At 45.3% G+C, this 23955-nt stretch overlaps 1 protein-coding gene across 2 annotated transcripts in view; it reads right to left on the minus strand.

Moving 5' to 3' along the window:
• The window catches only part of LOC119450244 (cytoskeleton-associated protein 5-like), a 101314-nt gene that overhangs the window by 24892 nt on the left and 52467 nt on the right, over positions 1-23955 (minus strand). For both annotated transcript variants that reach the window (XM_049665730.1, XM_037713631.2), the window contains exons 20-27: positions 21834-22027; positions 18208-18398; positions 13548-13727; positions 12923-13052; positions 10784-10960; positions 9920-10107; positions 5683-5764; positions 342-530 (exon numbers count right to left, since the gene is read on the minus strand). In XM_049665730.1, the coding sequence (XP_049521687.1) occupies positions 342-530; positions 5683-5764; positions 9920-10107; positions 10784-10960; positions 12923-13052; positions 13548-13727; positions 18208-18398; positions 21834-22027 (1331 nt within the window). The remainder of the gene's footprint in view (positions 1-341; positions 531-5682; positions 5765-9919; positions 10108-10783; positions 10961-12922; positions 13053-13547; positions 13728-18207; positions 18399-21833; positions 22028-23955) is intronic.

Consider the following 23955-nt stretch of genomic DNA (forward strand, 5'->3'; position numbering starts at 1 on the left):
CTACTGTGGCAGGTACCAAATACAGTGAACCATCTGCAATGTCTTGGGTAGATGTCGGGCAGTGGTTAACCTGACTCCTAGGACTTCCGAAAGGCGTGAGAACTTGTTTACACAGCTTAACTGTACGAGTTGCTCGGATTGGCATACATCTGTAAAGATTTCAGAACTCCCATACGTTAGCAGTTAGCATTAGAAAAAAGCAAGCTACCTTTAAATAAGAAAATGCAAACATAAACATGCATTTTGGGGCATTTTAGCCGAGACAGACTTGTGATGTGCTAGTGTGCACCAATGCAGTCACAAGTTTGTTCCAACCCTGGGGTTCAATAAATGTTGCCCACCTTGTGACCTTTGAGCCCGACCAGCTTGTAGATGATAGTGCGCACTGTGCGCAACGGTGTGTCTGAAGGCCGACCCTCCCAGAAGGAACCCCGGTACGCCTTCAGAAACAGATGCAGGTCCAACAGGACCATATCCAGGCTCAGCTCGTCCACAATGTTCTCGAGCGAGGACATCATCTTCCACAAGCACTGCAAACATAAGGGGAGGGAACACATGGCAATCAAACACCAAACATAGAAGATGAATCTGGGCAAGTTACTGATAGTTCATTCTTGGGGATGTCAGCTGAGATGGATGAAAGACAGAAGAATTGCAAATTTCACTGACCTATACCCTGTGTCATACTTAGCAGGTAATGCTATAAAGTCTAGAGGGGCCTGCTCTCATGCTCGTATTTGACATCGAGTTTCCACGGTCATCGAGAGAGATGTGTTCATGCTTACCTGTGCACACTTTACACAGTGCTTGTTAACACTTTCGTGACTGCGCCTATTCCTGTCGACAGTATCTTCGATGATACAAGTTCGCTCGAATTTTGGCGCTTCTCCGAGCGCTTCAGACAGCTAGTAGCCATCAAGCGGGTTAAAGAGACTATTTTATCAGTTTCGGATTTGTTTCTCTTTTCCACCGCACGGGGATTTTTAAAGCGCCTGCATAGCCAGAGTGACGAGCGCTCGTCGTTTGGCATCTACGTCGTGCGCGTCCGCTCCACGGAAACGGCGAGTTTCGACGGATTCCGACGCATCTGGGCTCGAATTTGCAGATGATCATAGCAGAACAGACTCGGAAGACGACTCCGATTCATCGGACTTCAGTACGAACGATGAAAGTGCGGCAAACCGCCCTAGAACATCGACAGGTATCCGCCGTTGAGTTTTGCTTTTTTCACGGACCGTGTTATCGCTGCCGCGCATCGACGCAAGGATTTCCGGCGTGTTCCAAAGGTCACAGTTCTTATCTGCAGGGTGTAAACGTCGTTCGGACGTGATCATTTGCCGGCGGCCGCGCAGAGAGTAGAGTTTTGTCCACGAAGACTGCCGGGAGTGCACCTTGGAATTGCGCTCCGGAGTGCTGCGTGTACCCGTGTGCCTCAAGAACTTTTGTAGATACACAGCTTATATTTCCAGGCCGATTTCATATATCCCTTTTGTTAAAAATGTATATTTCGACTAAAAAAAAAATTTTTTTTTTGTGCAAAGTAGCATTGATGTTTTATCGATCTTACTCGTTCTTGTTGCAATTTTTTTGTTTTGATAATTTTTTTCGTACTATTTTTAATAAATATGTTGTTTGAAATTAATACCGTTGGAAAGATAGTTTTTTTTCTTCTACAATTTGATACCATACACTTCAACATGAATCATTGCCTGTGGCAGGAAAAAAATAATTGCCAGACTAGCTGAAAACTACCGATTTTCCCGCGGTCATGAAAGTGTTAATTTAGTTAGGAAGCGAATGTTTACCACATTATCCTACCGATAAAACTATTATCCTTTGTTTGTATAGTTGTCTACAATTTGCAAGCGCTATCAATGCTTCGCCGATAGGATGAAACTGCAACATTTTTTTTTCGTCATTCCACCAGTGTGCTTGTGGTTGTGGTGTTGTCGTAGTGTTCTGTTCGAAGGTGCTGTCATCGCGGCAAGCGAAAATTTAAAAATTTTCTGCTGCCTACCCGCAAATAAAGCCTGTCTGAGAGAGTGTGTGAGAGGATTGTGATGTAGTTCTTTTCTGCCCGGTAAGTAGCCGCTAAACTGGCATTGGTGGGTAATCTGTACATCGTTTAGTGCGTACCTAAATGTCATTCCCGGCTGACTACGTATTAACGAGTTTTGACTGTATGCGCCACCAATGTTCACCGGCAAATAAAATGGCACCCGACAGCCGGCGCTGTTGCTTTTTGCATAAAATGCAAGAGCACGGCTAAAAGCAGAGCGAAGATACAACCGACAGGATTTTAGGACATCACATGGAAGCAGCATTTTCTGCTTGCAGAAATTTTGCTTCTTGCCTGGTGGCCTGCCTGTTACCATGCGATTGCGTAACATGAAAGCAACCAGTGTGCCCACTTAAATCCGAATTAGCTTTTGCTGCTTGCTCTCCTTCATGACAGCAAGAAATAAATGGTAAAATGAGCCTTTGCTTTGTCTCATCTAGCGGAAGACGTTTCAGAACTAAACTTATTTACGAGCGAGTGAGTCGAGTGACACATTTCTGGTAGTGCGAGCGCACTTGCAGCAACTGCAGCGTCAAAGTGGATTGCGCGTCGCACGTAACAAAAAAAAAAAAAAAAAAGAACAAAGAAAAAAAAAAGCCCGAGTTTGTTTATTGTGGTTAATACGCTCTTAGTTATCGTAGTAAAGTGCAGAGAATACGCAAGGCGTTCTTACAGCCATATCTTGTCAAAAACTGCTTGCGACGCTGCTCTATAGTGAGCCGTCCTTCCTTCGCTCTTCAAGTGAGCCGTCCTTCGGGCCTCGGCGCACGTTAGTAGCATACTATTTATACGACTTTCAGACAAGTTTTCCCCAAGTTCTTTTGCACCAGATGAGCGTTGTGGCCGACGTGAATATTTATACCCAGAAACCTTTGCACTTTCTACCACGTCCGTGTGCCTTGGCGACCAGGAAAAATAGAAACAAATATTTGAGGACCTATAGAAAAAGCGCCGCATGCCTTGAATAAGCAATATGCGAGCAAATATTTTATTGCAAACGCTTTGTTGAACGATGCATGCAGCTCAGACATACAAAATCCCGAGATGCAAACAGTTCAGACATACAAAATCCCGAGGGCGCTTCTGTCACTATATATGCGTTGCTCGAAGTTACATATGTATCCACGTGAATAAGTTCACGGTGCTTTACCCGCACATGATGTCTGTGAAAGAGCGTGGCCTCTTCGAAGGTTTTTCTTTTTTTTTCTTTTTTTTTTAAATAACGTGATCGCACGTCAAAAGCATCTAGCAATCCCGGTCGCTCAGCGTTAAGCTCAGGTCCACGATCACCCAAGAAGGTTTAAAATGCGTGGACCGCACCAACGTTGCGAGGTTTGACCATACTGCACTAAAAAACCGACAAAAACAATGCACCCGACTTGCGATCCCAGCGGAGGTAACGGAGAGACGGAGACGCGGGCACACGGCAGGAGCCATGAGCTAGTCAACGTCAGTGGCGGCATCTCTCGGTGGAAACGACCAATAGAGAGAGGGGAGAGCGACGGCCGATCGAGCGCCGTTTGACAGGCACAGAGTTATCGAGGAGGCTATGCTTTGTCTCATCTAGCGGAAGACGTTTCAGAACTAAACTTATTTACGAGCGAGTGAGTCGAGTGACACATTTCTGGTACCAGCAGCCACAGCGCACTGTTTGAGATTGTGACCAAATTGTAGGACGTCCGATACTGGAAGCACAAACGTGCACAAATAACGGGTAATCTGATATAACCTTACGTCCACAGCTGAGGTTTATGATGTGGTTATTCAGTAGAAACCATCGCAGACGAATAACAACCGCACCGCAAACCGCGCAGAGTGAAACTTCTAGATCACACTGCTTGTGTAGCTGAAGCATTGCCTGCCAAGTATGAAACAGCACGAAAGCGTCCGCGTGTTTTCTGTGTCTGTAGTTTAAACTCTACCTTCATGATAAACCAAAGCAAGAAAGTATTAATAGGTGCCTGCTTGAATAGATGCCTGTTGACTCTTTATAGAACAAACTTCAATCACCTGAGTGAGCTGCAGGTAATCTACTGTTAATTGCATTTTGATTACGAGTCCCATCAGTGCCAAGTTTTACACAATGATGATGAAGCAACAGCACTGATCACAGTTGGCGGTCATGTGTGCTTGCAAACCGATGAGAAGAGTTTGCATCATAAGCGTTCTAGCCTACAATTTCAGAAGCCCTTGCAGAATGCAACTTATTTTTGTGCTTATGTTGCATCAATGTCTATATCACAAAGCCCTGCAGTTGAACACTTCAACAAATCAAACCATTTTTTTTTAAAGTAGGAGTGTCCGAATATTTGAAAATTTCGAATGAATTGAATACTGTATTTTCTACAGTCATATTTGATTAGAAAACCAAGCATCCAAAATTTTTCGAATATTCAATATGATACACATGTTCGACACAATCAAATATAGTGCTGGCCATGTGAGAGCGCACAAGATTCCTTGCGTTTGTTCTTGTCTAAATTGTAAATGTGCATCTGATTTTGTGCTTCTGGCCCACTTCGGCAATTGCAAAATTTAGCCCATAAGGTAAGCTCAGCTGCTGGACAACTAAGTTTCGTGGAAAAGCCAACCTCTCAGTGGCAAGCGGCACAGGCACGAAAACAGCGAGGGCGCAATTACTCAAATGAAAGTAAATGTGGGCGATTACGCAAATGGTTCAACAACAATAAGAATGCCTTTCCAAGGAGTATAGGTCTAATCGATCGATCCACTACAGCTGTGCCCGTCCACAGAGCCTCACCATGCAAACATGCCCGACGTTGAACCACCTTGGACCTCAATGCAGTGCATTGTGCTCCAGTTATACCATTTTGGCATAGTGATGGGCAATTACCATGACAGGTGCCCAAGTGAGAACCATATGTGCAGATTCTGCAGGAAATCGCCGACTCATTATGTGCATTACCACGATGCACGGAGCAATAATTTTTCAGGAGGTGAAACAGCACTCACTCCAGCATCCCAATAAATGAGTTTTAACATGTCTAGTATTCTGGTGGCAGGCGGACTGGGCGTTTTACCCGAGAGGCGGAGGCGTAAACGTGAGCGGCCTGCATGGTGAAGCCACCTGGTGGCACAGAGCTGAGTCAGACAAACACAGCTAATATTGCAGTAACCAAGTGTATTTCACTTCACTCCTGGTAGGCAGCAACACGATTACGTCGCTGCCAAAAATTTACACCAGCAGCGAAGTAGAATACACTTGGTTACTGAAATATTAGCTCTGTATCCGACTGAGCTCTGCACCACCAGGAGGCGGCACCAATGCAGGCTACTCACTTTTATGCCTCCGTACCTCCAGTAAAACGCTCAGTCCGCCTGTGCTTACCAGAATACTGGACAAGCTTAAACTCTCTGAAGTCACGGCGGAGGGCACGGCGCCGCATAGGCTTGGCCGATTCAAGGCCATTTGAGATCATCCATTGCTAGCCGCTTCTACCCCGTGAATGGTTGCGCTCGTTTTCGATACCGGCCTTTACTTCCCTAAATTTCGAAGCAGTGGCATAAACAACTGTCTGTAGATTTGTGGCAAACGTGGCGCCCAAACAAAGCAAACAAACTAACTAGGCATATTAAATGAGAAGAGAAGGAACTAAACTTGCCTTCACAACCAGGTCAATGTACTTCTCGGATGCCTGCGTGCTCATGTTGCCCAAGCAGTCATGTAGGTGCGTTATCAGTGCACTGTAAAACAAGTGAGGCAACAGCCACGTGAACCAATTGGGTCTACAGTGACGAAAGTACAAGTGACATGAAGTCGCTGCAGATTCTAAGAATACATCTAATGCCAAAGTCACTAAAAAGAAAATATTTAGCAACACTTTGAGTGCACCTAGTCATAGCAAGTGCCATTTTGGTGGCATGCTGCTACAACCAGGACATTAAATATTTATTTTAGGCAGTATTTGCAAATTAGCAGCATGACCACTTGTCAGAAGCCAAGACAAGACGGCATTGCAGCCAACATCTAAGCCATGCACTGAATTTGGAAGGGAAGTGCCGAGAGTGGCAAAGCGTCGGCATGCCTAAAAAGCAACATGGCTTTTGTTAGCAGAGGAATGGCAGTTCTCAATTCAAATGGCACGTTTATAGCATTTACAATAACAAAAAAGTGGTTTTAGAATTTGTGCGGACCCAGCAGCGACTAATATGTAATGCAGTTTTCGAAGCACTGCTATCGAGGCCACACGTCGATGGAACAAAGAAACGCTTTTGCAGGTTAGAACGTTCTAAGCGAGTGTAACTAAACCTTTCAGTGCAGCAACCTGTGAACACTAATGGTGAAGGGCACTCGCTCAAAGTGACACTGAATTTGCCGGTCTGACAGGGGTATAAGACTAAACTGTGCAAATTTATAAGCACTGCTTTCAGACAGCACTAATCAAGAAGCTTATAAATAAACCACACAAACTTAGGCCCTTATACATGGCACGATAAAGATCAAATGAGCTAAGATTTTCTTTGTCGAATCAAATGCTATGCTTGAAAAGTTTCACTTATAAACCAGAAAATGCACCTTGCGCGCAAGGATAACATAAAAATGCACAGCATGACCATAATACAACATGTACAACTGATGCTGGGTCATTAATTCTCAAGTCAAAATCCGAAGGGAAATCTGGCTGAAAGTTTCCATGCTATAATAATACTTCATTTAAAAAAAAAAAAAAAATTCAGATCCATCACACATCTTGTAACCTATGCAAAGTGAAGCTTTCAAGAAGTGGTTAATCAAATGCTATAACTTTGTCCATTGCATTCTTGCATCCTCGGCGTAAATGATACTGGCGCGCATGCATGTGTGTGTATGTGCATGCACTCTCATGCAGCCATGCTACGCAATGTGACACGCGATGATCATCCCAAAGCGCTAGTTGGCATTGGCACAATAGAAGCATACGTGCGATTGTGACCTAACGGTTAAAGGGGTCCTGAACCACCCCTTGGGCTTGGGGAAAAAACAAAGTCCACAGATAGCATACGCTGCTGTGAACATCTCGGCCAAGTTTTGCGGTCATGTGCGGCGTGCGGAGCTTGCAAGCGGAGCGCGAAGTCTCCTTTCTCTCAAGCGCTTTTTTTCAACAGAAGCCTGCTGCTCACTCTTTCCTGGACGCTTCATTTCGTAATATAGCAGATTCCTATACGCGGCTACTATTGGCCAATAGCTGACATCAAGAAGGGTGTTTGGATCAGTGCAGTTCGTCCTACTGTTACTGTATGTATTTATTGATACAGTTTAGTAAACAGACTAGAGTAAGTGAAGACCTGCTTTCAAATTTCAATAATAATTATGCACTTCTGGCAGAAGTCGACTATCGCCTGCTCATGTTCGGCCGCGGCCACCTGTGTAGGAATTCAAATTTGGCCATCCTGCTTATTGGTGTCATAGCCGTTGGGTCTCGCTAATTTCGACTAGTTATGTACAGTAAAAGCTCGATGATACGATCACGGCTAATACGAATTTCCGGATGATACGAATTTTTCTGTGGTCCCGGTCGAGCCCCATTACTTTGCAATGTGCTAGCGAACGGTTGTTACGAATCGATTTTCAGCCTGCGTCGGTTGATACGAATAAACGCCGCCCCACCGACGGCTGCGAAAGAGAACAGCGCGCATTCACGCGCTTTCTCTCCTTCTCTTTTGGTGCGGAGGCGCGGCGCCGGACAGCGCGGACTCCGCGACTGGGCGCGAAGAGTTTCAAGCGGTGGCGCTTCAAGAAATAAATGCTTTTTACGTACATGTGCCTGAGTGAGTTCACCTCTGACTCTTTAATTTAGCTACAGTCGATTCTCGTTAATTCGAACACGCTTATTTCGAACATACCGCGCACCGACAATGCTCCATAGAGCAAAAGCTCAGGACAGACCCCTCAATGCCGCGCGCGAAGGAACGGGGGAAAAAAAAAAAAAAGAACCCGCGGCGGAAATTTCCCCCTCTCTCAAATTGCAAGGTCACCGTTTCTGCATCGCGCCGGAACAAGCGTGTACGTGCCGACTAGAGTGTTCTAGACAACCGTATTCTAGCCCACACTAGTGCCGACGTCTCAGCCACGCGGATAAAATGGCAGTGAACCCTTCTCCTCTATTTTCTAGTCACATGTTGACCTTGCACGCTGCGGCAGCAGCGCAGAGGGAAGCAGCGGCGGAGGCACAGTCGGGCCAACGAAACTGCCACGCCCGCAAACGCTCGCTTCCCGATAACGGCAGAAAACGAAACTTCAGGGGGCGGCTAAAATAAGCTGGCGCCAGCACGGCGGCGGGCGCGCACGGAGATGTGCGCACGGAGTCGAAGGTGAGAGAGCTACGAGGGAGTTGACGCGGCCAAATCCGTTTCCCTGCCGCCCTCCTCCCTCACCTTCGACGGTCTCCGCGCGCACCCGTGTGCCGGCGCCGCCCGCTCGCTCCCTGAAGCTTCGTTTTCTGTCGTTATCGGGAAGCAACCATTAGCCGGTGTGGGCAGTTCGTGGCCCGCGCTTGCTATGCGCTTGCGCGCCGCGATATTTCACGGCTCGCACCGTTCGTGCATCGTGCTATGGTGCACGAATACTTCAAAAATACGTCCTTTTAATTCGAACAAATTTTCGGGCCCCTTCGAGTTCGAATTATCGAGATTCGACAGTAGTTTTAATTGTTTCGATGATACGAATTTCGGCTAATACGAATATTTTTCGTGACCCCGTGAGGTTCGTATCGAGCTTTTACTGTACACTCATCTAGCCTATAATCACACTAAACTTAAGGTCAGACTACACGCAGGCTGGCTAGTGCGCGCTCACTCCTGGCCGCTCCTGGTTAGACCCCTTGGCAGACTTCCCTTCATATTGAGCTATTGATAGCACTTCAATATGTGCAAGTTTGATGTGGCTACTATCTGTTGGTCAAGCTGGTGCAGGACAAAGCCAGTCCGCACCACGTAGCACGGCCAAACTGGAGCATATGAGCGCGAGCGGCCGTTCAAGCCCTGTCGTGCACAAAGCAAACACAACGCATATTCACTGCAGTTGCATGTAGCAGCAATCTGCTATGTAGCATAGATACAGTGGCCACCGCAGAGTCTTCTGGGTAGCGTCACATCGCGGCAACTCACTGAACTAAGGCGGACCAACGGCTCTCATTGCGGAGCGGGCGATTGCACTGGCATTGAAAAAAAAAAAAAAAAAGAAAGAGAAGGCGCTGGCTGAGCGCACTGTGGCTCACCGAACACAAACGCGTTCGGCGCATCGTAGGCACCGAAAATCATAAATAGTGGCGTCTACGTGAACATCCAAAAATCAAATTTGAACTGCGTGCCACGGTACTGTCAGTAGGCAGTGTTGTGGGCACGCCCCGCTCAACCGTAGCCTTCGCAGTGCAAGTCACTGAAGAAGGAACGGAAGCACTGCTAACTCGATATTTGATTGCCAATATCTCAGCTTCTGCTGAATGCATTGAAGTTCTTTTAGCGGCAAAGTGTTTCTGAAATAGTTCGATTAAACATCAAATGCACTTCTCGACTTCGATAAGAAGTAGTTTAGGGCCCCTTTAATGTATCAGGTTGCCGAAGTGGGGGACTAAGTACGATCTCACCATCAAACACAAGCTATTCGGCAAAGCAGCAGCAGCAGCACTCAGTAGCCACGGTCAGGAAAGTTCAGAAGGATTTGCAAAGAAAGCTTTGCTTTTAGTAGGCCAATGCTTAAAATACAGAAAAGTCTTCAAGAGAATGATCTATCAATATAGATTGATGTAGTGTTTCTATAATGCTCCTTGTAAACATAAATGTGTCATCCCTTAAAAGAATATGAAAACGAAGAAACAAATAAGGAGAGAAGATCAAGGGGCCTGCAACAAAGATGCCCACCTAAGAACACAGGTGGGGTTCCCATTGCGGATGATGTGGAGAGCAAGGATGTTGACTGTTCGCTGCAAGTGAGGTCCATGGCGGAGCTCGGTGATGCGCTTGTCCAGTAGAACCATCAGCAGCTGAGGCAGCAGTTCCTTGAGAACGCCGGTGCTCACACGTCGCCCCAACGTGCGGCCATCAAACACCTGAAGGGGGGGGGGGGGGGATCAAGCAAATGCATCCTTCCATCTAGGCAATGGCTGCCTAGATCATACACTATGGTCCACTTTTGAAGGAAATGCCAAATTTGCAATGACTTGGATATAACTGCAACAGTTCAACTTTGCTGAGAAAGTGAGATATAGAGTGTCCAATAAGTACCTATATGTACAAATATAGCTAAAGGAGTGGAGGAACTAAAAGGTGTCATGGATTGAGTGGGAAGTTCACAAAGGGAGGTTAGAGTTGTTTTCCCACAGTAAAATTTTAATAAACATAAAATTACATCAGTCCGTTTGTAGCAAGCCGTCTTAATCTTCTGCAGATTTACTTTACACTGGTCAATAGAGAAAGGTTTTGCATGCTCCACTTGTTCCGATTCAATTCACTCCGAGGCAAATCAATCTCTCTCTTGAACTACCATTGAGGCACAAACATGAAGATGTTAAAGAGAAATATTAGGTCAAGTTAGATTAGAAGGCTTTTGAGAGTTTTGAAAGAGTTCCGCAAACCCTGTCGACTTTCACAGAGTACTGATTTAACAGTCTTTGAAATGCTGAATGTAGCAACGCCTACTTTGCTGATGAGTTTAACAAACTATAGATTTTCGAAATGACTATGTGACACCTGCATAAGTAGGCCAATGCAAACAACGCAAACAACCTTGAGGAGCACAGCTGCCATCCGGCTGTACAGCTCCATGACGTCTGCCTTGGCGATGCAGTCATCAGTTATGTGCTTGGTGTGCAGCAGCCGGTACTGCACGGACAACATGTTCACCAGTTGGTCGGGACTGCCCAGCAGTGCAGAACCGCCATCGGTGCCAAGCGCCGTGTCCAGCTGGAAACAGAAGAGGTTGACATGAGGTTCAGTGTAGTGCCTAAAACAATCAATATCTCGGATCCGTGTCACCTAGGCAAGGATTATGGCAGGCCAAAGTCCAACTGCATCAAAATTTCCACAGTGCATCTGCCGCCTCTCTGCGGAACCAAGATAACATAAGCTATATCTCAAAGTAAAAAAAAAAGTTATGCTTACTTGTCACGTGATCAAAGTTTTAGCATACTGTCATTGCTTATCGCGATTTAGCAGATAAGCAAGTTATACAATCATGAGGGGCTACTGAGGGTAGCTGCTGCTACCGCTAGCATCACTGAATGTAGTCTACAAATGGACGCGTGCTTATCCTTCTCTTTTCGTTTGCAGCGTGAATTCCCCACACTCCATCAGCGATCAGTAATTTTTTTTAAGACAGCGCTTCCAAAAATACATGGCAAGACCTACACTAGCGGTCAGTATTGCGAGCTGTATTGAGCACATAACAGTTAAAATCTTATTACACACACCACACAGATTAACGAAAATCTGAAAAATCACCAGTCAGAAGCCCATTGTTTTAATGTAAAAATATTTCAGTACAACAAATTTCAAAACCACCGAATATCTCAAAGTAAAAAAAAAAAAAAGTTATGCTTACTCTGTACACCACAAAATAATCTGTAACCCAAAATATTGCGCACATTTGAGACTTGCAAAACTGAAAAATTCGGCGCGGCATCATCATCAGCAGATATTTTCAGACAGTTGCGATTACTAATCTGCGCCAGCCCTATTGCCATTGGCCACAGTAATGACGGCCTACAGAAGTAAAAACTACACAAACCCGCACCGCCGTGCTTTTGCACGCCGGCATTGTGAACTACGGTGTTCTCAATAAGCACGAAATCACGAGTACACTCATTGCATCATTCACAATCGCAACGCTCTTGAAGGGTTGAGGAGAAAAATTGCCAGCTTAAAGGTTTGCTTAAATGCCATTTGACCCCCCAAGATCTCTTGGAAAATAACAAAAAAAAAAAGTGATCACTTCAGGGTTTTGGTAATGTTTGGTGACGATGTGTTGCGCATCAGGTGCAGATCTCAAATATGCAAATGCTGTAATTGCTTGCTGCCCACTTTACTCATAGCCACGAACATTATCAGATTAGGCTTGAGGAGTTATCTACGCTCTAGAGAAATGCATGCTGTGGGGTCTCGCATGTGCTCTTGGGAAAAAGGAACGACAACACAGTAGTGTAAACAATCAAAAGGGCATTTATTGCACCTTTCATACACTATTTCCAGCTAGCCGAATTACTACGGTGATGGGCGTAGTAATGAGGGGATTAAATGTATTGTACTTTTGCTCCAATTCAATTTTATGTTTGATTGAACACAAGCCGCGTTTTGAATATTCAAAAACTACTTTCAAAATGTTCACAATTACAAATAGCTACAATTTGGTTACAAGACTGAATCGAACAGGAAACTATGCGATTTGTTATTATAAAGTTTCAAATTTCGCACACCCTTATACACAATCTGAAAGTAGGCTTTTTACACAGTCGAAAATATAGTTGCAGTTAGCCTTTCTTAGTGCTATTATTTTCAGAGTCAGTGCCTATTTTCGTTGTGATATGTAATGAAATTGTACAATACATGCAATTGATGCAGCAAGTTTGGAATCATGATTAATAACTAAGAAATATTAATCAACAACAAGGGCAAGCAATGTCACTAAAAAGCATTAGCAGGCATACTTAAAGCAAAGTACTTTCAAAAAAAAATTTTTTTTAATGCATCTATAAGCGTACTTAGAAATGCAACATCCAAATCCAATTGGTTAACGCAAGATTGTTGAAGCAAATTCTCTGGTGTTTTTATATTTCTCACTTATAAGTTCTCTTCTGTTACGAGGTTGCAAAGCTGTAGCCATACTGGCAAAAGTGGGAGCAAAGCGCAAAGTGAAACTACAAGCTGTACCTGGGCCAGGCCTTCAAGCACAACAGGAATTTCCTGCGATGTCAACCGCGACATGAGGGTGCCGAGGGAATCCGTGTCGAGGGGCAGCCTGCGAGCATGGCTTGGAGGGCTGGCACTTTTCTCAAGACATCTGTAGAGCAAAAAAGAATGAACAGAATAGAGAATTGCAGGCACTTGAAGGAAAGCAATATCTATAAAGATGGACCACACTGTATTCTGAAGGAGCCAAAGACTGAACTTGGAGAGCTTTGGGAACATTTACTGCGCCACGAAGGCCCGAGCATGAGAAAACGCTTTTGAAAGTTACTTAACATCTGTTCTCCGTAGCTTGTATGGCATTCACTTATGTGTATTGTTCCGGGTGTCGTGTAGCATACACTGGAACGTTCGTAATTCTGCTGTACTGTTTATTGTTCTATCATTTTTACTTATTCCAACATTATATTGGTAGCAGAGTTCATAATAAAACATCGCTGCTGAACTTATCATCAAAAGGTGAAACTAAATGTTGATGGCAGACAAAAAAAAAAAAAAAAGACAACACGCTATAGCAATACCAGTGCAGTGGAAAATGAAAAGGATCAGAAGTATAAAAGCTACAAGTGACTGTAGTAAATGGACTTGCCTGCGGGGCGGCAGCCGGATGGATGGCTCAGCCAAGATGGCATCAGCATCCACCTCCTGAAGGCCCGCAACTTTGGGTGGTGCCAAGGCTGCTTGCTCCAGCATGCGTTCCAAGTCTGAGCTGAGAGTTACGCCAAGCGATCGCGGACGTGCCCCCGACGGGGTACCACTCTTCGGACGCCTGCGGTGCAGTAACAAAAAGAAAAACACTCTTGGATACTGCAGTAGTTGGCAGCCACACAACTGTACAGTATGGCCCACTGTTAAAGGCCAACTACAACATTTATTTTGGCTAAAGTGGTTATAAACAGGAATAGTTTTTTTTTTTTTTTTACCGAGAAATGCCACAAACTACCTGCGGACTCAAATTTTAGGAATTCGGTTAAAACTGAAAAGTACAAACTATAGGAATTTGTTATGGCTCATGACACTGGGTCTGCATGACGTGACTGAACCCTCACAAGTGGGTTGGGTGCTCGTGCTTAACCGTTTCAGACGCTGTGTACACAATTGTGTACAGCAAGATAGTGCATCAACAGCAAAAGCACCGAAAAAAGTAATGATATTTAAAATGTGTCGCATACATCTTGAAACACTAATGATTGGAATGGTGCTGCAATTCTGAACAACCCGTGCAGAATGTTTTAGCAAGTAGGAATGTAGACTGTTGGGCGTTTTTACTCTGCGTCACTATGTTGTATGTAGCGGGTTCACTCTTTTCATCGCTTTTCACAATATCATGCACCAGGCATAATTTTCAAGTGGCTGGATAAGTGCTTTTCAAGCTTCTCAAAACACAAAATCGTTTATGTTCTCATATTTGATGTTCCTGTAGTAGTAAGTTTTCGCATGTTGGGGGGGGAGATGTTTCTGGCCGAGCAGGTTTCTTTTGCCACATGGCCCGAACCTCGCCCAAATATTGGGGTACCCGTAAACCGCAAACAAGGGGACTGAATAAAGGAGCTTTGTGTACACGCGAGCCCATTTCAAGCGTCGCAAGATTAGATAGAGTAAGATTCCAGGAATTTGCAGGGGCCCCCCACCCATCTTTCTTCACGGGCCAGTGTTGAGGCGTTCTGGAAATAGACGTGCCATTTGCCCACTTCAAGTATGTACGGCAAGTATAAACCTATGTGCCCCTTCCATACCCTCGTGCTTCCTTGTGGTGCTACTGCAAGAGGTGAAGAACAGCAGGATTCAAATAGCAGTTGCACGTGATTGGTGGCACACGAGAATGAGGTGCACGTGACGTCAGGCACTATCCATAACTGCATGACCAGTCTGCAGATTGGAACCAGCCTGTGCAGCTGCACACATTTTATTCTCGTTTGACCCTGCTATTGATGTGCTGGGGAAGAAGTGAAAGTGTCCTCACGATTATGTGACTGATTACCCAACTATGAGGCTGAACTCGGCAACAGTGACCTTCTGCAAGTACTGTCGGGCATTGATCTGAACATTAATTGGAAAGGTGTTATCGGCTGGCAGAACATGTCAACTCTAGTTGAAACCTGAAACTGAAGGCATTGAATCGTGGAACTTTTTTACCAGTCCAATGTCTCTATTTTTAATGCTTAACATTTTTTTTTTACATCATAACAGCAGTACTTAATTTGTGGAATGCTGAAACGAATGTCTGCATTGTCTTTTGTGCCTCTCTGCAGTTCAACCCAACTTGGTCAATGCGTTTACTCGTGCGCATGAGAAGTGACAAACAAGCGAGGACGTAGCGCAAGATTTTTGCTGAGCCCTTTGCCATGCCAGCATACGGCTAGTTCAAGCAGATGGCCCAATCCGTGACCTGTAGGGATGTGAAAATATTTGAAATTTCCAATACGAATCGAATTGTTCTCGATATTGCATTTGATTAAAGAATTCACCATTCAAGTTGTACAATACTCATTTCGTTCAAGTATCAAGGGAAAGAAACAATTTTTTGAAATCTACAGGAGGAAAGACTGATGTAAGTGGAGAGTCTTTCGAATGATTTTGCTGCAGGAAAATCGTGGTTCTTGAGTGAATGCATGGACCATAACATTAATGCAGAGTAGTTTCCAGTTCTAAATACGCACATGTCGCCTCAGGCAGCCTGTGAATTCTCTCCAAGTTCAGTTAAATATAATTACCATATTTATTCGAATCTAGGCCAATGGTTTTTTGCAAATAATCATATACGAAACTCTAGGGTCGGCTTAGATTCGAGGATTTTGAAAAACGCGACAGGTGTTTAACTGAAACTGATAAATATGGTGCATAGTCAGCGCCATCTAGAAAAGTTAGTATCACAGCTGCTACTAGCCGCACCAGTAGCCAACTGAAGTACACGAGCGACGTCGCCATTTTGACCTGTGTCGTATCTGTAGTATCGGTATGGTGTAGCATCGGCGCGCGGCGTGGCATTATCGTAATGGCACCAAACAGGTGCTGCCACTTTCTAACGAACAGCTGTGCTAGCCGCAGAGGCATCATCAAACGTTCAAGCCGGGCACGACTTCGGCATCAATGAGAAAAACGTCCGTCAGAGGGGGCAACGGGAGATGCTTTTTGCGTGCGCCGCAAGGAGGATGACATCTACCCAGGAACTTTGATCGTGCGCTCCTTCAAAAGTGCAGCATTTCTAATGCACTTAATGGTACTGAATATAGTGCACTGTTCGAAAATGGCAGCGATAAGGCTAGCAGCGATAACGTAGAATGAGCTCGGCATGTTCATATACAATAAACGCTGTTTTCATTTCGTGAACCCGGTCCCTCGCCTTTTTTTTTTTTTTTTCGGCCTACATTCAAGGCAAGTTTTCTTTTAATCTGGCTTCGGACTTTGGGGGGTCAGCTTAGAATCGGATTCGGCCTAGATTAGAGTAAATACAGTATTTGGGCAATGCCACCGTGCTTGGATCCCTTTTAAATGACGTGCGGTACTGTATGGTAATGCACTTCACTCCTTCGGCGCATGTTGTAGCTTTCTTAATGCGCAGTGTTTTAAGAGCTATGGGAAACCGAAATTGATGAGGTGGCAACCCTGGAATACAATGCGTACCATGCCGCCAAAGCGAAACATTACGCTCACTTTGTGCCATCTGCAGCAGGGAATGGCGGCACATTTGGGTTATCGCCTAGTAAAGGCGTGCAGTACGTTTCCAACAGCACTATGCCATATGCGCTTTGAAACAGATGGGTGAAGATGTTTATCGCAATAGGGTTGGCGGCAATAGCAGTGAATGTGGTGTGCGACGACCCAGGAGATTTTGCTGGTACAGGAATAGAAATCCGAGTGCATGCTGGCGTTCATGCGAGATGGCCTGGAGAGTATTGCGGGGAAGCTGCTGCAGCAGGCCGCTATCGTTCTCGATTGCTCAAGCCTTTCCTTGTTTCCACGGTATCTAGCAGCTGGAAAACGTACCAAACGATCGCAGTTTGGCGATGTACTGAACGTTGGTGCCGATTATTGTACGAACGAATGTACGAACCGGTTAAAAAATTGTAAACTGTATTGGGGCATTTTAAGGCGAAGCCTTAGGTATCTATGTTAGCGGTGCCCTTGGCGGTGACCTTGGCGAAACTATAGCTAAACTCAGGGAGGTGTCTAAACAAAGTGAATTAGTGGCTTTGAAAAGAAAATTTGGTACATTTCGGTCTGGGTGGGAATCGAACCTGGGCCTCCGGGGTGCGAGATGAGCACACTTCCCTAAAGCCACGACTGCTCCACGGTTCTGGCTTACTAAAGGTGTGCCTAGTGCGTGCGTGATTGCACACGTCATGTCGCAGCCATTTCACTGACTATAGGTGTGGCCTAGAGCGTGCACTAACATGCTGCACTTTAGGCACCACGTTAAGTGTTCATCTGTGGCGTTCAGGAGGTCGCCTTAGTGCCACACGTGTACTTCCCATTGCTGCTCGTTATGTCTTACAAAGACGTCTAACCCTGATTGTATAACTTCATGTATTATCAAATGTGCAGCAGGATTTCGCCTTGTGTTACAAGAGTGTAACACCTGCCGAACTTTTTTTTGTATTCCTGTTACTTACGATTTCCCGGTGCCAATGTTCACAATCGAGATCGTACCAATGAGGTTCTACTGTCTGCTCTACACAGTGCAGGATAAAGTTGAACAAATCCAGCCTCATGGATCTTAGGTTCATGGAGAGGTCATGGTCCCGAAGCTCAGGCCAGCAGGCCTCAGCCAGTACTATATTGGCATTCCAATTCCATCGTGTACAATGGCACTGGAACTACTCGTTCCTGAAACATATTGCACTGAATTCTCACAGCCCAAAAGGATAAGGATGATGAATGTAGTGTTTTGTGGCGCAAGGGCCAAGTATGGACAAAGAGGAAAGCTTAAAAGTAAAGAAAAATTGTTCGTACTAGAATTTCTTTGTTGTTATGGTTAGTGCTTTTGTAGGATTTACTAATTTTGAAGAAATATCTCAAACTTCCACAAAGCCATTCGAATCAACTATGGTTGTTGCACAGGATAGCTAATTTTGTGGCATAGTTTAAAGATGGATGGATGGATGAATGCACCGACACCTCGAGAGCTAAGGACTGCGTAACAGCAGTAAGCTGTGCAAATGATGACTTTGTGATGTGATAGATATCCAATTCACCAGACATCCCCTCACAATCTTTTTCAGAACATTGCCACACCAAATGCTTCTCACCTGTGCACCACTTCCTCTGGCTCAGGTTCTGGCTCCATCATGGTGGCAGATGCAAACACAGCCGACTGCGGACGTGGCGGTGTCGAGTTCTTGATGGGTGGGGATTCCTCGGGTGGCAACACAGTCATGCGACGTGTGCGTGATGCCCGCTTGATGCGTTCTTCAAGTAGAGACTTGTCCTTGTCTGAAAGCTGCACACAATTGGTTGCGCCACAGTCTTAACATAGCGTACTAATAGTTAAAGGCTGCTGTACAACATATTACAGACATTAACAATATTTGGGATGTGAAAAAAAAAAAAAAATGCTGGCTTGTAAAACTTCTTTTACTACAATTTTTGCAAGTGCAATCACAAAGAACCAATATCTGCCTGTCATGATCTCGAGCACGCAACAAGCGACTCTTTCCGCACCGAGCGAGCAACGTTTACGGCAGCGCAGACAGCGTGGGTGTCTCCCCGGCGCGGAATGCTCCGTGTGCAGCATGCGGGCACACCAGCAAAGCGCCTTTCTCCTCTTTTCCTCTGTCGAGAACAAAAACAATCCGTCGCATGCGCGATGTGTGTGATCCCCCCCTTCTCCTTTCCTCGGCGACCGTCTTGCACATTATCAGAGATGAGCAGCGCTTTGGAATAGTGCGCAACAGACATGTTAATCCACGCAGCCTTTCATGCGCTCAGCGTGCACCTTGTTCAATGTCAGAACCAAGAGTCACTACTTTTTTTTCTTTATTGTTTTGTGGCACTCCTTGTTGTGCACGTGTGTCGTTCGCTGAAGTTTGTGTGAACGCACGACTTTCTGTGTGTTCATCGCGTGTGCTTTTTTGAAAATGGCACCGCCGGTGCCCGCACGAAAGTGTCCGACATTAGAGCAGAAAGTTCAATTGATACGCGAGGTGGAAAAAGGAGACCGGCAGAAGTCCGAAATCGCAAGGCAATTCGGAATACCACCGTCAACATTATCAACTATTCTGAAGAATAAGGAAGCCGTAATCGACGGCTTCGGAAGAGCTGCTCAGCCAAATGAAAGCGCAACCGTGATTCTATGCATCCTGACGTGGAAGCTTCTCGAATGGCTAAAGAAAGCTAGAAGCGCAAACCTCCCTGTAAATGGACCGGCTGTGACCGCGAAAGCCGAATCCCCTAGCCTTCCAAATGGGCAAGCAAGATTTCAAGTGCAGCAACGGCTGCTTGAACGCTTCAAGAGGCGGCACGGCGTGTCTTCAAAATAGATTTTTGGAGAAGGCGCAGCCGTGGACCGCGATACTGTGGACGGATGGCTTAAGCATCGGCTGAGCTTCCTACTTCAGCAGTAGGAAGATAAGGACATCTACAACTTAGACGAGGCAGCATTCTTTTACAAAATGTTGCTGAAATGCAAATACACTGCACTGGGCGGATCCTCATCAGCATGTAGACAAAGCAAAGAGTGCGTTACCATGCTGTTCAGTGCTAACGCGATAGGGGAAGACAAGAGAGGGGAAGGCGGCAAAGCCACGATGCTTTCACAACGCAACGATGCCCAAAAACTGCATATATAAAAGCAACAAATGAGCTTGGATGACCGCAGCTCTTTTTGAAGAGTATGTGCGCCTGCTCAATCGAAAGTTTAGGGCAAAGCAAAAGCATGCTCTTTTTGTTAGCGACAACTGCCATGGCAAGATTGAAAATCTCCAAGCTATCACTTTGAAATTTCTACCAGCAAACACAACACCGATATTGCAGCCCATGGACCAAGGCATTATTGAGACAATGCTGGAAGTTATACTGCAAAAGTCTTTTGCAGCGTATGCTTGTTGCATATGTTGCCAACAAGGGATACAATATAGACTTGCTTGATGCAATACATTTATTAAGCCATTCATGTAAAGAGTTGGCACCTGCAAAGATTGCCAACTGCTTTGCACATGCTGGATTTTCCCAGTCGCACACAGGACAGGCTGATGATGTTTGCGACTATCTCTACGAAGTTGTGCACAGAATCGTTGGCAAAGAGGTGAAAGGCAACTTCGAATCATTTGCAATGGCTGACGCAGATGCTCCCGTCATTGCCCCACCTATGGATGCCAAAATTGTAGACTTGGTTCTTGGTGACCCCGATGAGGAAGAAAAGCCTATAGACGAACAGCCTCACGAAATACCAACAGTGGCACAGATGCAGGAGAGCCTCTGTCTGTTGCAAAACAAAGTGGAGTGCACGGCGGCGACTACGACCTCGTGCTGTGCCTGAATAAACTGGAGCAGGAACCCCTCGCGCCCAGCAGAAACACCCAACATACCCAGCTTACCGACGTTTTTGTAGCTCAATAAAGGTTTGTTTCACTGAACATCTTGCACTTACCACTTCAGCGGAGTTGTCACGGCTAATTCGGCTGCACTTCAGAGCTATTATGGAGCAGTCGCGTATATCAAATTACCCCTTACATCGAATTTTTTCGCTGTCCTGTTCACTTCGTTATAACGAGGGTTTACTGTACCTTCTCTCGGTACTTGCGCTTGTCGAAAATGCAACGAGCGATTGCCAAGAGTAATGACACGGGAGTGTGCTGCTTGCTCCGGCAGAACACTCAAAAACCTGGAACTTTAATTCGAAAATTCTGTCTTCCGAACGAATAAAAACAGGCTTTGCACCCACGCATTTGTTTTGAGTGCAAGGAGAAGGCATTCTGCGAGCGTCTAGCATGGTCTGGCTGGGAGCCACTGTTGTGGCCATCTCTGTGTGCGTAGCGTACTATTGTGCGGGCTGAGGTCAAGTTGTTTTGGAAACGCACATTCGCCAGTGTATTTGTACTGTTAAAATGCGAGAAGTAATGACCTGGAATGGGGGAATGCTTGGAAATCAGACGTTTTCTTCATATTTTATGGTATTGTTTGGGATGAGTTGGGTATTTTCTACGCAATGTATGTAAAAGCGAATTGCTTTTGTTTGTAATGTTGCCCACTGACCACTTTTGCACGTTTCGCCTCTACACGCAGTATTCCAATAATGTCTAAATACCAAAATGACATGCTTCTGATTTATATCTTTCAGCTGATGCAGTTCCAGTGGAGCTTCGTATGGGAACTAATGCTGCTTACCTGGTGCCACAACGTAGGATGAATGCACAAAAACCCCGGAACAAGCGTTTACATGGAGCAAAATAAACATTTCCTAATTTCACAAGGAGCCTTGCGCCTACTTTGTAAAACTGCACATGGCACAGATTCAATGAAGGCTTGTAAAGATCGTTCGCAATCATTTTTATGAAATAATAAAACAATTCTACACCAAGACCACAAGCGGTTGCACAATAGAAGAAGAAGAGAAAAAAAAATACCCATTCCGCGCCGGTCGGCGCAGCCGGTGTAACGCGTGCCAGCTAGCGTTCAAAATGCGCACACCCAGAACCGAAACCCGAAGTGTGGTTCAGGACTTAATGCCGACGGCTTGGTGCACAGCAGTCAATTCGCCTCGTGGGCTCTATGGGAGTGTCCGCTCTTGTTACATTTCTTTCTCTATGGCCACACACTTTCGCATTGTAGTTCATACTGAGTGCGATAGTACATGTCTCACTTTCTTGACATCCTGTTCACCACACTGTTTCCTTGCACGAGTGAGAAAGCTTGGCACAGACAGACACAAACTCACCTGGCCAATGTACTTGAAGACCCTCTCCTCTTCGCGGAAGTAGGCCTGTACAACGCAATTGAGCGCTGCATTCCTCACAGCATTGTCCCTGTCCGAAATGTGCCTAGCCACTTCCTTGAGAAGAACTGGGGGTGTGGGTTCAGAGATGGGAAGGCCAAGAACTTCGAAAAGGAAGCCCAGTTCCTCTAAGCACTCTAGAATAAAGAGAGACAATCATCAGAAAATACCCCGCACAACTGCGAAGGCAGACACCAAATTTGTTTTTTCTCCCAGTGTATTTTGTACTCGGTTAAAGGGACACTAAAGAGAAACAACAAATCAGTTTATAGACTTTCTACTGCGCTCGCGCGGCGACGCGTCCATTGCTTGCCTCAGCCGGCCTCCACTGCCTCCGTTTACAATGGCAGTGCAAAATGCCGACGCAGCACAGAAAGCACCTGTTTCGGCATTTGTCGCCCACACTAATATGCTGTTTACATCCTTCCAAGCTCACAACGCCTTGTGCAAATGGTGCGAGCATAGTCATACGGAGCGCATACTCGAAGGCAGGGCTAAAAAATGTTTTTTCCAGGGCACAGTGGTACATTAATTTCAGCCGCTACATTAAATCAAGATTACGGTCATTCGCTTATCTTTTTATTGCCAATAGCTTGTAAGCCACAGGCTGTCATGTTTTTGGTGCGATGTCATTACATTATTTTCTATGTAATCATTCATGACTGTTTCTTTTAACACTACATTTCTTTACGCCATGCTCTGGGCTTAAAACATCCATGTTTAGAAGATTTGCTGTAGCTTACAGAAAAAGTTGTTGCAGTTTCACCTGAAAGACGAAGCATCAATTGCGATAGCAAATTTGTAGAGAGCTATACGGAGTAATGATAGTAGCTTTATCAGCTGTATAAACTTGGACATGCAGCAGCACCGGCAACACGCAGAACTGTTGTCGACGCCGTCGGCGTTGTGCCCGCGTTCGCACAAAATGCGTGCGGCGTTGGTGACTGTTGGCAGAGCCTCCGATATAAATAGGCACTTGGTGCAGCAGCTAAACGTCGTTTGCAGCATTGTGGAAGCTGCAGGACTCCTTAGCCAACAGAAAGGCTGAATGCCCCTCAAAATTTGTTTATCCACACCGCATCATCTGCTCACTGCCACAGTACACGACTAGCACGTGCAAAGGTCCAACATGGCACCTATCACCGTAATATATCATGTACCAAGCAAAAATAACTCCAATCCCACCAACAATCAGACAGTTAAGTACGGAACTTCATAATGCTGTGCAAGGATATTTTCTGTGTATGCTTAATACCTTTGGCAGTACTGCAAATTTATTTATTTATTTATTTGTACATACTGCAGCCCTATCGGGCTATGGCAGGAGTGGGTGTGAAAAGCAGAGGAATGACAAATAATAAACAATAAAGGCAATACGAACACTACAAATCAAAACTATTCAATGGCTGCTACGAATAAGTTTAAAGGAAGTGAACGAGTAGGACCAGGCAAACAATTCCAGTATTCAATTACATGGGGAAATAAACTGTATTTAAAAGTGTCCGTACGGGCAAAATAAGGCGCAATGTTTAGGTGATGGTAATTTTAGTACGAGATGGTTTTGCAGGAGGTAGATAATTATCTGAAGAAATACGGCAAGAGGAGTGAATAATGCAATGCAAAAACTTCAGCGATTCCGTGCGTCGGCGGTCAGAGCGGTTGTAAGCCTAGGGATAAAAGCGCTGTAGAGGGTGAAAAATCCTCGTCGTACCTACGGCATATGAAGCGGATCGCTTTCTTTGGGATGGCCTCAATCTGATTAATGTGGCATTGTTTGTGTGGATTCCAGACAGGAGAAGCATACTCTAGTATAGTCATACGGAGTGCATACGGAGCGTACACACAAATGACTTGCGAGATGGAATATGGTGTTCTTTAACGTGCACCAAAGTCTAAGTACAAAAGTGTTTTTGGACTTCACCTCTTGAAAAGCCCCTGCAGCAACTAGGAATCAAATTGCCACTGAAGGGATGTGTACGGTCTTGAGGCAACAAATGGCTAAGTGCAGCATAAGTGCATTCTGTTATAACGGGCGAACTAGTTGGTGAAAAGGGTCTTACTGATC

The sequence above is a fragment of the Dermacentor silvarum genome, chromosome 4 (assembly GCF_013339745.2).
Source record: "Dermacentor silvarum isolate Dsil-2018 chromosome 4, BIME_Dsil_1.4, whole genome shotgun sequence".
Taxonomy (NCBI): domain Eukaryota; kingdom Metazoa; phylum Arthropoda; class Arachnida; order Ixodida; family Ixodidae; genus Dermacentor; species Dermacentor silvarum.